The following is a 16696-nucleotide window of genomic DNA, read 5'->3' as shown; positions in this document are numbered from 1 at the left end:
TGGACATGACTGAGCGCCTGAACTGAGAAAAAGATGTCACTCAGGTAAAACCCAGAATGGTATCAATAAAAAATGATAGTTTGCTGGAACATTGTAAAGTACACTCCTAAATATTTTACTGTATTGTTAGTGTTTTAAATGTTGAAGAATCACTATTTAGGATTTCATTTAGGATTATTTTTAGGATTCATTATTTAGCATTATTAGAAGAATCATTATTTAGGATTATTTTTAACCTAAGCTCTTATTTCCAGGTTCAATTATGACAATGCTCAAAATCAGTAATTGCTAGAAAATATAGTCCAAGACATTCTAAGAATTAAGCCTATTATTTTGAATATCTTTTCCTTTATTCTCTGTTATGTTGTTACTTGTTTATATGCTTCAGATTTAAAGAAATATAAGAACAGCAAAAATCACTGCAAATGGTGACTGCAGCCATGAAATTAAAAGACGCTTACTCCTTGGAAGAAAAGTTATGACCAACCTAGATAGCATATTAAAAAACAGAGACATTACTTTGCCAACAAAGGTCCATCTAGTCAAGGCTATGGTTTTTCCAGTGGTCATGTACGGATGTGAGAGTTGGACTGTGAAGAAAGCTGAGTGCCGAAGAATTGATGCTTTTGAATTGTGGTGTTGGAGAAGACTCTTGAGAGTCCCTTGGCCTGCAAGGAGATCCAACCAGTCCATTCTGAAGGAGATCAGCCCTGGGATTTCTTTGGAAGGACAGATGCTAAAGCTGAAACGCCAGTACTTTGGCCACCTCATGCGAGGAGTTGACTCATTGGAAAAGACTCTGATGCTGGGAGGGATTGGGGGCAGGAGGAGTAGGGGACGACTGAGGATGAGATGGCTGGATGGCATCACTGACTCGATGGACATGAGTCTGAGTGAACTCCGGGAGTTGGTGATGGACAGGGAGGCCTGGCGTGCTGTGATTCATGGGGTCGCAAAGAGTCAGACACGACTGAGTGACTGAATTGAATTGAAAAAGCGTTAGGTTACATGGATGCCTTAAAACCTAATGCACAAAGTTCACTGGTGGTTTAACAGTAGCAAATGATTAATTTTCATTTATTATTTAAAGAAAATACTGCAATAGAATTTCCTTAATAATGCCAGGTTTAAAGCAAGATAGCAATCAAATATCCCCTTTTATCATTTATACATTTTCTTTAGAGCTCACTTAAGTTGAGACTAACAATATCAATACCCTTTCCTAAATTTTACAAGTATACTTTTACTGTGAACTTCATGGATTTTAAAACAGCTGTCCCTGAAAAAAAAAAAAAAAAAGACCTTCTGAGGAATCTGGGCAAGGGCTGATGCAATCATATTAGACTTTTCTTCTGAGAGGTTTTTGATCATTGACCCCAGAGTAAACACCACGACTCCATCTTTTCCAGAGCTTTGAACAAACTCTTCGAACTCCTGTGAAAAAAACAGTCTTTGTAATATAAAAGCTTACAGTTATAATAGATGTCACACTCTTCTCAATGTGTCTGAATTATTAAAGCAATTCTGTACTTTCATATGTTAATGATTTCGGTGTATAATAGATGACCTGAAATCCTTATTAGGTGAATTAAAAATTATTGTTACTAAAAGCTCATTTGGTAAGGCATATTGAGGTATGAATGTGTCTTTGTGCATGTGTGTTTGTGTTTACAAGTTATTGACAGTCTGTTATCTTTCGCCATTTGCTGAACTCTTTACATGTATCATTTAACTTAGATATATGGTGATTTTATGAGATATGTATATATTTACAGATGGGAAATCTATCTCCGTAAGGTTAAGTAATTTGTCCAAGTCTACACAGCAGTAGCTGGCAGAGAAAATTTCTACCTTTAAGTTAAATAGTTCTGGTGCTGCAGTTTTTATTTAGCCTTAGATGCTAATAAGGTTGTTTTCATTTTTTCTGCTGAATTATGGTCAGTACAATGACACAATTTTGGTATATTTACTTTTTTATGTTTTCTAAACTTCTATTTTCTTTTATTTTGATTATATTTGTTTTTTTATATAAGCTTCCACATATACGATTAGGAATGAAGTAGCCATGTAACTCCTGTCCAGACAAGTAATGCAGAAATACATATAACGCATACTCTGAGGGTTATAGGAATATAGTAGAAATATATAGCTTTGAATTAAAAATAAAGACAAACATATTTAATCATACTGAAATAAATCTTTTCATCCTCTGTTTAAATACTAGCAAAACTAAGCCAATTAATAAGACAAAAAAAAATGTGTTTTTGAGGCATGAAACGGAACAGGGAACAAATTTATATTAAGGGATTTCTCACATGGTTATTGGAGAAGGAAATGGCAACCAATTCCATTCTTGCCTGGAGAATCCCATGAACAGAGAAGTCTGGCAGGTTGCAGTCTATGGGGTCTCAAAGAGTCAGATAAGACTGAAGTGACTTAGCACTCATGCCCATGGTTATGGAGACTGTCAAGTTTAATCTGCAGAACAGCACATTAGGCTGGAGACTCAGAGAAGATCCACTGCTGTAGTTCAAGTCTGAAGGCTGCCTACCGGCAGAATTCAGACTTTTGTTCTAGTCACATCTTCAACTAATTGAATGAGGCTTACTCACATAATGGAGAGTAATTTGTTTAATCAAGGTCCACATATTTCAAAATTGATTTCATCTAAAAATAGCCTCTCAATAACTTCTAGGAAAATGTTTGTCTAAGTACCTGGGTACCCGGCCAGGCAAGTTGACACTTAAAGTTAACCATTACACTATGTTTAGAGATGATACTAAAGATAGAATGATATCTTTATGTTCAGTTATAGCATAGTATTTGTAAGATACTAGGAAATACTTTTAAATTTATATAAAACACATTTTCATGTATAGTTAAAGGACTTTGATCAAGAAAAGAAAACATTGAGGACTACTTCATTAGATAATAATACATAATCCAAAATAAAGGCTACTCACCTTCTTACTGTAGTGTATAGTCTAAGAAAATAATGACCATTAAATTCTATATCTGTTTTCTCCATTTGGGGATCAAACACTGTTAACAATAAACTAGAAATCATTTTGAGATAAATACTCATAGTTGGGTTGAGAAGATCCCCTGGAGAAGGGAATGGCAATTCCATTCACGTATTCTTTACTGGAAAATTCCACAGACAGAGGAGCTTGGCAGGCTACAGTCCATGGGGTCGCAAAGAGTCAGATACAACTGAGTGACTAACACTTTCACGCTTCATTCATGTAGGACAATAATAAACACATTTAACTACCTTAGGCAGGGGCTTTGCAGGCTTGCAGTGCAGTCCTCCAACAAATTCAGTATTAGGTAAGTAAGGTTGAGGAAATTCAAAATCCCAGTAACTTCGAAACAACCACATGTCAGCTTTCCCCATAATCTCACATAGTGTGGTAGGTTTTCCTGAATAAAAATGAAGGATAAGAGAGGGAAAGGAATCTGATATGTGAAATGAGAGATATATCTTCACCTAATTTTCTAAGTAAATTCTTAAAGACCAATACCGAGCCTATGCAACCCAGGTTAAATCAATTGAATCAGTTAAATCAGTTGAAAAACTTTTACCCTGAAGAGTACACATAGTTAGATTATGAATAAGTAAACACATATGGGCTTCTTTTGTGGCTCAGCTGGTAGTGAATCTGCCTGAAATGCTGGAGACCTGGGTTCGATCCCTGGGTTGGGAACATCCCCTTGAGAAGGGAAAGGCTTATAGTATTCTGTATTCTGTATTCATTCTAGTATTCTGGTCTGGAGAATTCCATGGACTGTATAGTCCAAGGGGTCACAAAGAATCCAACAGGACTGAGTGACTTTCATTTTCACTTTCAGACACAGATTTAAGTATGGAGCAAAGCCAAAAACCTGTTGCTTTCTCTCTGTCAATGGAGTCTTTCATCTTGATCTAAGTCTGAGCCCACTCAGGTGCTCCTGTAAGTACAAGAAACTTAGGTAGCGATTCTTAGCCTTCTATGGTAGAGTCACACCTTCTTCTCTGGAATTCCAGTTTATCTCATCCTCATTGCTCCAAAAGCCTCTGATCATGTTGAAAAACAACTTGTGTTTTGCCCATCTTTTTTTCTATTATTTTCAAGTGTGTTGTCACAACTAATTACATCCTGAATACTTTTAATGCAATTCTTAAAATGATTGTCTCCTTTGCTATAGTAAATGAAATTTCCTATTTTACAAGATTTTCTCCTCTTTGGTGAAAATATTGCACTGCATAATAATCTCTGGTGGTGAAATAGTTTCTATTTTATAGAGAATCTTACCCAGAGTTTTGGTGTCCTTTTGAAATATGTGCTCTGTGTCACTGATGGGAGGAAATAATAGCCATCTGGTTTCTCACTTCATGGCTTTGTGAATATTATCCTTGATGTTCTAAGTGTGCTAACGTTTTTATTAGAAAAATATAAGGGATTTTGCACTCCTAGGAAGATCTATCTGCAATTAGAGATCAAGGCAAATCTCAGCAAATGAGGGCCTTGACTCTGGTGATTACAATATCCAGTTTTATACTCAGCACATATATTTTGGAAAATGTGTGCACGTTTTATGTTTTTTTTATTTTTTATTTTTTTACTTTTCTCTAACTTTTGAGTTAAAATACATTGAAATTAATTGTTAACTGGTATATTTCTATATGGTAGAAATTATCATTTCCCAAATTATGATTTCATTGCCCTATAGGATTTTTTTGGACCATTTTTGTGTCTAACCTAGTGCTCTTATCCTAAAATTCCTTTACCCTCAAGAGGTTTATAAATAGTTTCTCAATTTTTTTAATGAATGTTTTCTTATTTTCTCATCAATTATTTGAACATAACTATGACATGCTTTAATGAATAATTTTATAAATTATTTATTAATTTATAATTATATATAAATTTATATTCATTGCAGCCAAAAATTAAAAGACACTTACTCCTTGGAAGAAAAGTTATGACCTACCTAGATAGCATATTCAAAAGCAGAGACATTACTTTGCCAACAAGGGCCTGTCTAGTCAAGGCTATGGTTTTTCCGGTGGTCATGTATGGATGTGAGAATTGGACTGTGAAGAAAGCTGAGCACCGAAGAATCGATGCTTTTGAACTGTGGTGTTGGAGAAGACTCTTGAGAGTCCCTTGGACTGCAAGGAGATCAATCAAGTCAATCCTAAAGGAAATCAATCCTGACTATTCATTGGAAGGACTGATGCTGAAGCTGAAACTCCAGTACTTTGGCCACCTGATGTGAAGAACTGACTCACTGGAAATGAACCTGATGTTGGGCAAGACTGAAGGCAGGAGAAGAAGGGGATGACAGAGGATGAGATGGTTGGATGGCCTCACCGACTCAATGGACATGAGTTTGAGTAGGCTAAGGGAGTTGCTGATGTACAGGGAAGCCTGGCAAGCTGCTATCCATGGGGTTTCAAAGAATCGGACATGACTGAGCGACTGAACTGAACTGAAAGTATAAGGAAAAATGAACTAGTTGAACTAATTCCAAATAACAGCCACTGCACACTTCACAGTAAGAGAAATGATCAACAAAACAAGAAGGCAGCCTATGAAAACAGAAAAAGTATTTGCAAACCATATGTCTGTGTAGGTGTGGTTATTGTTGTTGTTCAATCATTCGTTCATGTCCTACATTTTGCAGTGCTATGGACTGCAGCAATTCAGGCTTTCCTATCCTTCACCATCTCCCGGAGCCTGCTCAAACTCATGTCCACTGAGACAGTAGTTCCATCCAAACAGCTGATCCTCTGTCATCCCCATTTCCTCCTGCCTTAAATCCTGCCCAGCATCAGGATCTTTTCTAGCAAGATGGCTCTTTATATCAACTGGCCAAAATTTTGGTGCTTCAGCTTCAGCATCAATCCTTCCAATGAATACTCAGGATTGATTTCCTTTAGGATTGACTGGTTTGATCTCTTTGCAGTCTAAGGGACTCTCAAGAGGCTTCTCCAACACCACAGCTCAAAAGTATCAGTTCTTCAGTGCTCGGCCTTCTTTATGGTCCAACTGTTGCATCAACAAAAAACTACTGGATCAAACCATAGCTTTGACTATATGGACCTTTGTTGCCTAAGTAATGTCTCTGCTTTTTAATATGCTGTCTAGTTTGTAATAGCTTTTCTTCCAATGTGTAAGGATCTTTTAATTTCATGTCTGCAGTCATCATTTGCAGTGATTTTGGAGCCCAAGAAAACAGTCTCTCACTGTTTCCATTGCTTCCCCATCTTTTTCTATGAAGTGATGGGACTGGATGCCATGATATTCATTTTTTGAATGTTGCGTTAAACCAATTTTTCACTCTCCTCTTTCACTTTCATCAAGTGTCTCTGTTGTTCCTCTTCACTTTCTGCCATAATGGTGGTATCATCTGCATATCTGAGGTTATTGGTATCTCTCTTGGCAATCTAGATTCCAGTTTGTGCTTCATCTATCCTGGCATTTTGCATGATGTACTCTGCATATAAGTTAAATAAGCAAGAAGTGATTATACCTGATATACTTCAACCTTGACTTATATCTTTCCCAATTTGGAACCAGTCTGTTGTTCCAGGTCCAGTTCTTACTCTTGCTTTTGACCTTCATACAAGCTTTGCAGGAGTCAGGTAAGGTGGTCTGGTATTCCTATTTCTTGAAGAATTTTTCCGTTATTTTGTAATCCACACAGTCAAAGGCTTTGGCACAGTCAATAAAGTAGAAGTAGATGTTTTTCTGGAACTCTCTTTCTTTTTCTGTGATCCAACATATGATGACAATTGATCACTGGTTCCTTGGCCTTTTCTAAATCCAGCTTGAACATCTGGTATTTCTCAGTTCATGCAGTGTTGCAGCCTGGCTTGGAGAATATTCAGCATTACTTTGCTAGTGTGTGAGATGAGTGCAATTTTGTGGTAGTTTAAACGTTCTTTGGCATTACTTTTCTTTGGGATTGCAATGAAACCTGATCTTATGCAGTCCTGTTGTCACTGCTGAGTTTTCCAAATTTGCTGGCTTATTGAGAGCAGCACTTTCACAGCATCATCTTTTAGGACTTGAAATAGGTCAACCGGAATTTCATCACCTCCACTAGCTTTGTTCATAGTGATGTTTCCTAAGGCCCACTTAACTTTGGACTCCAGGTTGTCTGGCTCTTTGTGAATGATCACAACATCATAGTTATCTGGGTCATGAAGATCTTTTTTGTATAGTTCTCCCATGTATTCTTGCCACCCCTTCTTAATTTCTTCTGTTATGTCCATACCATTTCTGTTCTTTATTGTGCCCATCTTTGCATGAAATATTCCCTTAGCATCTCTAATTTTCTTGAAGGGATCTCTAGTCTTTTCCATTCTAATTTTTTCCTCTATTTCTTTGCATTTGTCACTTAAGAAGGCTTTCTTATCTCTCTTTGCTATTCTTTGGAACTCTGCGTTCAGATGGATATAGCTTTCCTTTTCTCTTTTGCCTTTAGCTTCTCTTCTTTTCTCAGCTAATTGTTAGGACTCCTCAGATGTTTTGACTTTTGTATTTCTTTTTGTTAGGGATAGTCTTGATCACTGCCTCCTGTACAATGTCATGAACCTCTGTCCATAATTCTTCAAGCACTCTATCAGATCTCATTCCTTAAACCTATTTGTCATTTTCACTGTATAATCATATGGGATTTGACTTAGGTCATACCTGAATGGTCTAGTGGTTTTCCCTACTTTCTTCAATTGAAGTCTGAATTGGGCAATAAGGAGTTCATGGTCTGTGCCACAGTCAGCTCCTGATATTGTTTTTGCTGACTGTATAGTTATTCTCCATCTTTGACTCCAAAGAATATAACCAATCTGATTCCAGTGTTGAACATCTGGTTATGTCCATGTGTAGAGTCTTCTCTTGTGCTAATGAGGAGGGTGTTTTCTATGACCAGTTCCTTCTCTTGACTAAACTCTGTTAGCCTTTTCCCTGCTTCATTTTACTCCATGTCCAAGTTTGTTACTCCAGGTATCTCTTAACCTCCTGCTTTTGCCCTCCAGTCCCCTATGATGAAAAGGACATCAACAAACAAGACAAAAGAGCAAAAGGTCATGTGTTCATCTGCCGGGGACCAGCCCCGGCTGATCCAGGGTATTCGAAGGAGAGATGGACGGCATAGGCGAGGATCAGGATACAATAGCTTCAATTAGATATTAATTAAAGATATAAAGAGTAATAGAATAAGGATAGCTCAGTAGGAAAATTCAGTGGAGAAAAGAGGCTGAGTAGCTTGGTTTACGCGGGAGACCAATAAAACTTCAAGACAAGAAGATTGCACCACTTACGTAGGCCGCAGGCGTCCTTCCGTTCTCCCGAAGGAGAGGAGACACTGAGGCCTCCCCGGTCGGATCTTAGAAGCCCAGGCATAATTAGTAAGCATGGTGGGTTCCGCGCTCCAGATGGAGACTCAGCCAGAGTGAGAGAGAGAGCGACATGGGAAGACCAGTATTTCGAGAAACTGATCCCAATTCTTTATTTTCCAGAGTCTGTTTTTATACACTAGGATGTTATACAAAAGTCACGTGGGGACAGCAGTCCTGACTTTTAGTAAAGTCAGGTGCTTCACACAAATGTATACAGAGGTCTTAGGGGTGTTACATCATCTTCTGGCCAGGGGGGCCTGCTGACAATTTACGACCCTCTCCTTGTGACAGCGGTCAGTCAATCAGGACACTTATTTCTCCAGGGCTGATTATTCTCAAAACAGACGCCACCCAGGTAAAGTTACACTCCTACAGGGTGAGGGTGTAGTGGGTTTTAGTTAAGGAAAGAATTTACTTAGCCTAAGGTCTAACGTGATTAATATCAAAGGTCAATTCTATATATTCATTAATGTGTGTAAGGGCAGGGGATATGGAGACTTAGCAACAAACATTGGCTCAACAAATGAAAAACCCTTCACCAACACAATTTCTAATTAGCCCATTATACTTATACTAATAGTTTTCTAACTTTTCTAAGGAACCTGTTTTTAGAAGGTTTAAAGCATCTCGTGCCTCTCACGGTTGGGAGGCTGTGAGCAATCACATGTGGCCGGACGAGCCTGTCAGGCAGGCCAGAGAACCTTCAGAGGAGTTTGTAGGTTAAAACACTCTTGTCACACCCAAGAGTTTTTATTGACTGGAGCTCTAGGTTAACTCCTTCTCCGAAAGAGGTGGTGGGGGACAGCCCCCCGTAAAGTCAGAGGTGTAGGTAAGAGCACAAAGTAGTAAAGTAGGCAGGCTCTGGTTATGGGGGTAGACGCTCGAGGATTTCCAGGGGGACTCCTGAGGCTCGATCCCGCCTTTGCGTATGTCGAGCCTCCTTCCTCATGACCTTTGCCATGGGCGGAGTACTTCACTCTGGCCCCCAACATTCATCTTCTGTGTGAACTCCAAAGTTGCAACTAGCTGCTAAACAACCATGGACAGGAGAATGTTGGAGTCCACCAGAAAAAAGATATCCCAATTCCAAGGGCAAAGGAGAAGCCTAAGTAAGATGGTAGGAGGGGCAAAATTGCATTTAGAATCAAGCCCCATAACTTGCCAGAGATATTTGGAGGACTCAAGCAAAATCTTGTGCCCACCGAGACCCAGACGTCCCTGACACAGAGACTGAGCCAGACTTGCCTTTGATTGTTTGAGTGTCTCGTGCACAGGTACGGGTCAGCAGTGGTTTGCTGTGGGAACAGGGACTGACTGCAGCAAACCTGGATTACCCAGTGTGTGGCATAAGCCTCATGGAGGAGGTCGCCATTAGCCCCACCATAGAGCCACTGAGCACATGACATACAAACTGCAGAACAATTATGAAAAAGAAATTCTCACACTGGTAAGAAAGTTCTCAGACCCAGAACAGATTTTCCAACCTGGGAATCCAGCAAATCCAACTGAGAACCCCCAGGAAATTTGACTTTGGAGGCCATGGGAGACTGAGCCAGACTTTCCTTTGAGTGTTCAGGAGTCTCTGGTGGAGGCAAGGGTTGAAAGTTTTGTCTCAGGCTAAACAACAGGGAAGGAACCCAGCCACACCTATCAGCAGAAAATTGGATTAAAGATTCACTGAACATGGTCCCTCCCATTAGGAAAAATCCAGTTTCCCCCACAGACAGTCTCTCCCATCAGGAAACTTCCACAGGCCTCTTATCCTTTTCATCAGAGGGCAGACAGAATGAAAATCACAGTCACAGAAAACTAATCACAATGATCACATGGACCACAGCCTTGTCTAACTCGGTGAAACTGTGAGCCATGCCTTGTAGGGCCTCCCAAGACTAACGGGTCACGGAGGAAAATTCTGACAAAACCTGGTACACTGGAGAAGACAATGCCAAATCTCTTCAGTATTCTTGCCTTGAGAACCCCACAAACAGTATGAAAAGGCAAAAAGATATGACACTGAAAGATGAAATCTGTAGGTCGGTAGATGCCCAATATGCTACTGGAGAAGAGTGGAGAAATAACTCCAGATATAATGAAGAGATGGAGCAAAAGCAAAAATAATGCCCAGGTGTAGATGTGACTGGTGATGGAAGTAAAGTCCGATGCTGTAAGAAGAATATTGCACAGGAACTTGGAATGTTCGGTCCATGAATCAGCATAAATTGGAAGTAATCAAAAAGGCGATAGCAAGAGTGAATATAGAGATTTTAGGAATCAGTGAACTAAAATGAACTGGAATGTGTGAATTTAATTCAGCTGACCATTATGTCTACTACCATGGGCAAGAATCACTTAGAAGAAATGGGAGGGTCCCTTATAGTCAAGAAAGGAGTGTGAAATGCAGTACTTGGGTCAAGTCTCAAAAATGACAGAAGTAGAAATTAGAAGTTCTCAAATAAATATTATCTGTATTTATGCATAGTGATAGATATTATGGAAAGGTAATATTAATATGCGATAGGTATTATAATATGTGATATATATTATGCGATATAGATATTATGTTATAGATATTATGTGATAATATAGATATCACATAGATAATATGTGATAGATATTATAGTGATAATTTATAGATATTAAATAGTGATAGATAATATGGAGAGATAATATTAATATCTATAATATTATAGATATTATTTGGTGATTATTTCACAATAGGTACAAATATCTAATCATCTTGTTGTATACCTGTGTTGAAACAAAATTATTTTTAAGTCTGGGGAAGCAAAATTTTGCATAAAAATTTCTCTACCAGTTGAGCCACTGCCCGGCACTCCCTATTTTAGTGTGCAATGTGCTTCTGCATTATACATTAACTAAATCCCCTCAGAAGACACAGGGAAGTTTACGCTACAAAAAAAAATTTCATCCTGGCACCAGCAAGGTAACTCATTATAAGCTAACATTCTTTCCTTAATCTTTTAAGGGGTCACAATGACCCACTACTCATTTTTTAGGACTACATAAACTGGCAATATAATGTTCTGATGTATAACACTTTCAAGAATAACCCCTTCCCTCAAAAACGTATATGATAGTTCTTTAATTTCTAATGGGCAGAGCATTCCTCAGAGCTTCCTGACAGATTTTCTCCAGGGTTATAATCCTCATATTGGCTCAAATGAAATCTTCCATACTATTCTAGGTTAACTATTGACTAATTTTTTGTCACCATCTGAAGCTAATACAATGCTGCATGTTAGTAATACCTCAAAAAATCTAACTAAATAATACATGAAATGTACTGCTTTCTATAAGATAATTTGCCTCTTATGCAAAATTTCCTTACCATAATCATGTAAACATAATAAAAAATAAATTATTCAAAAGCAAAATATAAAGGGTAAATGGGCTTGTTCAAATAGAGAAAAAATTTATGCTCAGGGTCAAAAGTCACTAGTTGACATCTAATGACCTCTAACCTTAAATAGAACAACAAGAACAAAACACTGAAGTGAGGTAAAAATCTAGAAACATGGTCCTATAGGAAAAAGACTTCTTTCATTTTTACACTTTTGAAAACAAGACCAAATGAAACCAAACTACATTATTTATTTTCTAGTTTCATGCTCATCACATTGCAAACCTTGTCATAAATTAACCATTCCTTCATAGAACACAAATATAAAGCCTTAGGAAGAGCAAGTTAATCAGGAAGAAAACAGGTTGTGAAACAGGAGAAGCAAGAACACAGAGTAGTCCAAGGTTATGGAAATTAAGCACACTGTCAGATTTGGGTTTTCCAGACACTCCAAAAACTTAAACTTAAATATAGAGAATATTCCTTCTTGGATATATATCAGGGTTCCCCTGGTGGCTCAGATGGTAAAGAATCAATCTGAAATACAGGAGACCCGGGTTCGATCTGTGGGTTGGGAAGATCCCCTAGAAGAGGGAATTTTATGATCCAATCATATAACACAAAACCAAAAAAAAAAAAAAGAGAGAGTGTTATTAATTTTTACATTCAAAACAGTGTAGTCACCCTAAAATACCATTTGTAAGTTTTCATACAGTCAGATAAATGTTTACAATATTTATAGAATATAAGAATATTTATTATATACATATTATTCTTACCTAAAACCTTGCTGTAATATTCATCCCATTCTGGAAATATATAATATGAATATATCATGTCACTCACTGTATACAGTAACCAGTTCTGCAGCCTCTGTATAAAAGTCATCTTGTCTGTCAGTCTTGATGTGACACCAGGAACATATGAAGAAGGCATAGGAAGCCCAGCACACAATCTTTCAATGGCATTCCCATAGAAAAACCGAAAAGTGAATATAAATGGAATATTCAGGAGTTCAGCCACCAATTCCCCACAAAAACTTAAAGGGTCGGCAATACAGACATCAAACTTGGCTGCCTGTAGCCTGCTGAGTAACTCCTTGTTTGTGATAGCACTGTCACACACTCTTTTGTTTGTTAATAAAAATTTTCTGACTAAGTCTGCCAGTTTTATTTGGATTTCCCACCATGAGAGTTTTGGCAGTTCAAAAATTTCTTCATAGAGCATGCTATTGAACTCTTCCATGAAAGTTTCTTCAGTTACTGAAAGCTGGAGGATCTCCACATGATAGGGAACCTTGGTATGATCAATCAGAAGATTTTGTGAAGGTACCAGGACAGTTATCTCATGCCCACGAAGGTGAAGCTCTTCTAGAATAAATTGTAAATTAATCCAGTGACTAAAATCCACAGGCCATACAAGAACTTTGCCCGTCCTCCCGGAGTCAAGGAGACATAGATGCAGCATGAAAAGGATGCAGAAACCTTTCACAATCTTCATGGTTAACTCTTGCTTGAATTAAATCTTAAACCAAATGCATGAAACTCACAATCCAAAGATCTCTCCTTAACAATCTCTATCAGTTTATAATAGGTTGGACTGAACTTTGAAGTGTGCACTTTGTATTATGGATTAAAATGGACAGCAACTGCTTTGAAGTGATTAAAAAAAAAAAAAAAAAACCTTGATAAAACACAATACACTGAGTTAGGAAATATATACTCAGGCTTAAACACAAATCCATAATAACTTCTAAGTAATATTTGAAAACCCAAAATTATGTGATTTCATATTCTATTAAGGCTAGATTATTTGGATTGTTTTTCCTGGTTTTATTTTTGTGCTCATTTGAACAAGAAGATCTCTGTAGTGTTTCTTTTACTGATAACTCTTCTAGATATTTTAGGTACAGAAGAGATCATCACTTATTGCCAGAAATACGCACACTTTAAGAGATGTTAAGGCAAGGAGATTTATTTTATTTTTAATTTTATATTGGATTATAGTTGATTAACAATGTGTTAGTTTCAGGTGTACAGCAAAGTGATTCAGTTATACATGTACATATATCTGCTCTTTTCAAAATTCTTTTCACATTTACATTGCTACACAATATTGAGCAGAATTTCCTCTGCTATATATATAGTAAGTTCTTGTTGATTTAACTATTTGAAATATAGTGGTCTATATCTGCTAATCCCTTCTGTAACCTTAAGTTTGTTTTTAGTGTGTAAGTCTGTTTTTGTTTTGTAAATAAGGTTTTTGTTTTTTGTGGTTTTTTTTTTTTTTTTGCACATATAAGCAATGTGGTACTTATCTTTCTCTGTATTCCTTATTCACTTAGTATGATAACTTCCACATCTATCTGTGTTGCTGCAATATTTTGAAGATTAATCCCTGTCTATTTCTTCATCTGTAAATGTTTTTTTCCCACTCCAAAGGTTGCCTTCCTATTTTGATCATGTTCCATTTTGTTGTGCAACAGCTTTTGAGTTTAATTTGATCCCACTTGTTAGTTTTGTTTTCATTTCCAATACTCTTGGAAATGGATCAAAAAATATATATATCATTGTGATTTATTCAAAGAATGTTTTGGTGTTTGGTCTTACATTTAGGTCTTTAATCCATTTTGAGTTAACTTTTGTGTATGGTGTTAAATTGTGTTCTATTTTCATTCCTTTACATGTATCTTTCCAGTTTTCCCAGCACCACCTATTGAAGACCCTGGTTTTTTATCCACAGTTAGAGATTGATGATAGGTCTGTGGGTTTATTTCTGGACTGTCTATGCTGTTCCAGTAATCTGTATCTGTTTTGTGCCAGTACCATACTGTCTTGATGACTATAGCTTTATAGTGTTGTCTGGGCAAGCTTATTTCTCCATCTCTTTTTTTCTTTCTCAAAATTGCTTTCATCATTCAGGGTCTTTTGTGTCTCCCTAATTTTTTTCTTTAATTGTGATAGTTTATGAAAACTTCCATTGGTAATTTGGTAGGGATTACTTTGAATCTAGATTGCCTTGAATACTGTAGAAATTTTGATAATATTGATTCTTCCAATTCCAGACTATGGTATGTCTTTCCATGCAAAGAGTTTCATTGGGAAAGACCCTGGGAAAGATTGAGGGTTGGAAGAGAAGGGTACAACAGAGGATGAGATGGTTGGATGACATCACCGGCTAAATGAACATGGGTTTGGGTGAACTCCAGGAGTTGGTGATGGACAGGGAGGCCTGGCGTGCTGAGCTTCATGGGGTCGCAAAGAGTCGGACATGACTGAGCGACTGAACTGAACTAGGTTTTTCATAGCTTTTCTTCTGAGGAGCAAGTGTCTTTTAATTTTATTGATACAGTCACCATCCACAGTGATTTTAGAAGACAAGAAAGCACTGTTTCCACTTTTCCTCCTTCTATTTGCCATGAAATGATGGGACCAGATGCCATGATTTTCATTTTTTTTTTTAATGCTCAGCTTTAAGCCAGCTTTCCCCTCTTTTACCCTCATCAAAAGGCTATTTAGTTCCTTTTTACTTTCTGTCATTAGAGAGGTATCAACTGTGTATCACCTGAGGTTGACATTTCTGCAGCAATCTCAATTCCTACTTGTGATTCATCCAGACCAGCATTTCACATGATGCACTCTGCATACAGTTAAATAAACAGAATGACAATATACAGCCTTATTGTACTTAAGTTATTTTAAAAGAGTGGGTATTAAATTCCAGTCATTTACTTTGGTCTATCATACCAATAACCATGCAAACATACAAGAGTCAGCTAGTTCTCTGAAGCCAAGAAGTGTTACAGTACAAATGAAGTACTATCATTATTAATATCCAAATGAAGGATAATCTTCAAATGAGAAACACCACCAACACACACAAAAACAATGTTTTGTATTCCAAAAGGGACAAAGTCTAATGTGGAATAATATGGAAGGAAATTGATGGTGTAAAATGTGCTTTACAGCAGAGTAGAAACCCTAACAGACTTCAATATTCCTTACTGGCAAAGAAGCTCTGTCTAGAGTGTGTTCTGCATTAGTTCTTGTATACTTCTTTTAGAGAATATGAAATAATTATTGATTATTGAACCCTAAATTATGTTATATATTTAAGAAATATTCAACCTGATCAGTATGGAAATAGAATAAATCATTATGTTCCTGAGGCCTCAAACAGCATCTCAACTGGTTGAACTAAAAGCAATGAATAAAATAAAGCACTAAGTCTTTAATGGTAACAATTTCCATATGTTTATTCATCTGTTGTATCTTTGTAAAGAATAGATTATTTTAAACCTTAATTCTGAATCATGTGGCATATTTTTGGAGTGAGTCTTTGATCTTTAACATGATAAGTTGAAGAATGGAAAAGAACCCAGAAGAATAGGAGAGAAATCTTTCCAAATCAGTGGCTGGATTATTCAGATAGACTCTGTCAAGGTTTCTAGTTCAACTGTCAAAAAAAAAAAAAAAAGACAGAAAAACTATTCTCTCTTTTTCTTCTTTGCAGTCTTACCAAACTTCCAGTAACAAAACAGGCAACATTTAGTGACCAGGAATGCAACAGTTGCCACGCAAGCTAGCAGGAAGCCAATCACATCCAAAGAGTGGTACTGGAACCAGTTGAGGTCATGGAAAGCTGGTCGAAGGTGCTTGGCTCCTTTGTGGCGCATGACAAACTCAACCCAGAAGACTGCTCGGTCCAGGGGTTTCACAGGCTGATCATGGTGAATTCTTGATAACTTCATAGCATTCTCTTTATAGCTAAAATTGAATAAATAAATAGCAACTTGAAAAGTTCGTTAAGGACATGATATACCTAAAGCAGTTATATATTATAAAAATATATTGTGTAATTAATTATATGATAAATTGTGTCATAAATGATATCACCAAGAATATGAAAATCATAGGAAATTTTGTTTCCTCTTGAGATATTTCTAG

At 37.1% G+C, this 16696-nt stretch overlaps 1 protein-coding gene and 1 pseudogene across 3 annotated transcripts in view; both read right to left on the bottom strand.

The window, feature by feature from the left end:
* Positions 1-13354, bottom strand: part of LOC147370545 (UDP-glucuronosyltransferase 2C1-like) — a 31312-nt gene extending 17958 nt beyond the window's left edge. Inside the window, exons 1-3 of one of the 2 annotated variants that reach the window (XM_086405521.1) lie at positions 12530-13352; positions 3275-3423; positions 1303-1434 (exon numbers count right to left, since the gene is read on the bottom strand). In XM_086405521.1, coding sequence (XP_086261647.1) covers positions 1303-1434; positions 3275-3423; positions 12530-13250 — 1002 coding nt within the window. In that variant the 5' untranslated portion in view covers positions 13251-13352. Of the gene's footprint in view, positions 1-1302; positions 1435-3274; positions 3424-12529 lie in introns of both variants that reach the window. The other variant, XM_086405522.1, reaches the window with a different exon arrangement.
* A 2625-nt stretch (positions 13355-15979) lies between these two features.
* The window catches only part of LOC147370544 (UDP-glucuronosyltransferase 2C1-like), a 39368-nt pseudogene continuing 38651 nt past the window's right edge, over positions 15980-16696 (bottom strand). The window contains exon 6 of the transcript XR_015165349.1: positions 15980-16516. The product of XR_015165349.1 is annotated as a UDP-glucuronosyltransferase 2C1-like (transcript). The remainder of the gene's footprint in view (positions 16517-16696) is intronic.

The sequence above is a fragment of the Bos grunniens genome, chromosome 6 (assembly GCF_055505025.1).
Source record: "Bos grunniens cultivar Pamir isolate PY7600 chromosome 6, Bosgru_T2T1.0, whole genome shotgun sequence".
In the NCBI taxonomy this organism is placed as follows: Eukaryota; Metazoa; Chordata; class Mammalia; order Artiodactyla; family Bovidae; genus Bos; species Bos grunniens.
This window is presented reverse-complemented; position numbering and strand designations above follow the sequence as displayed.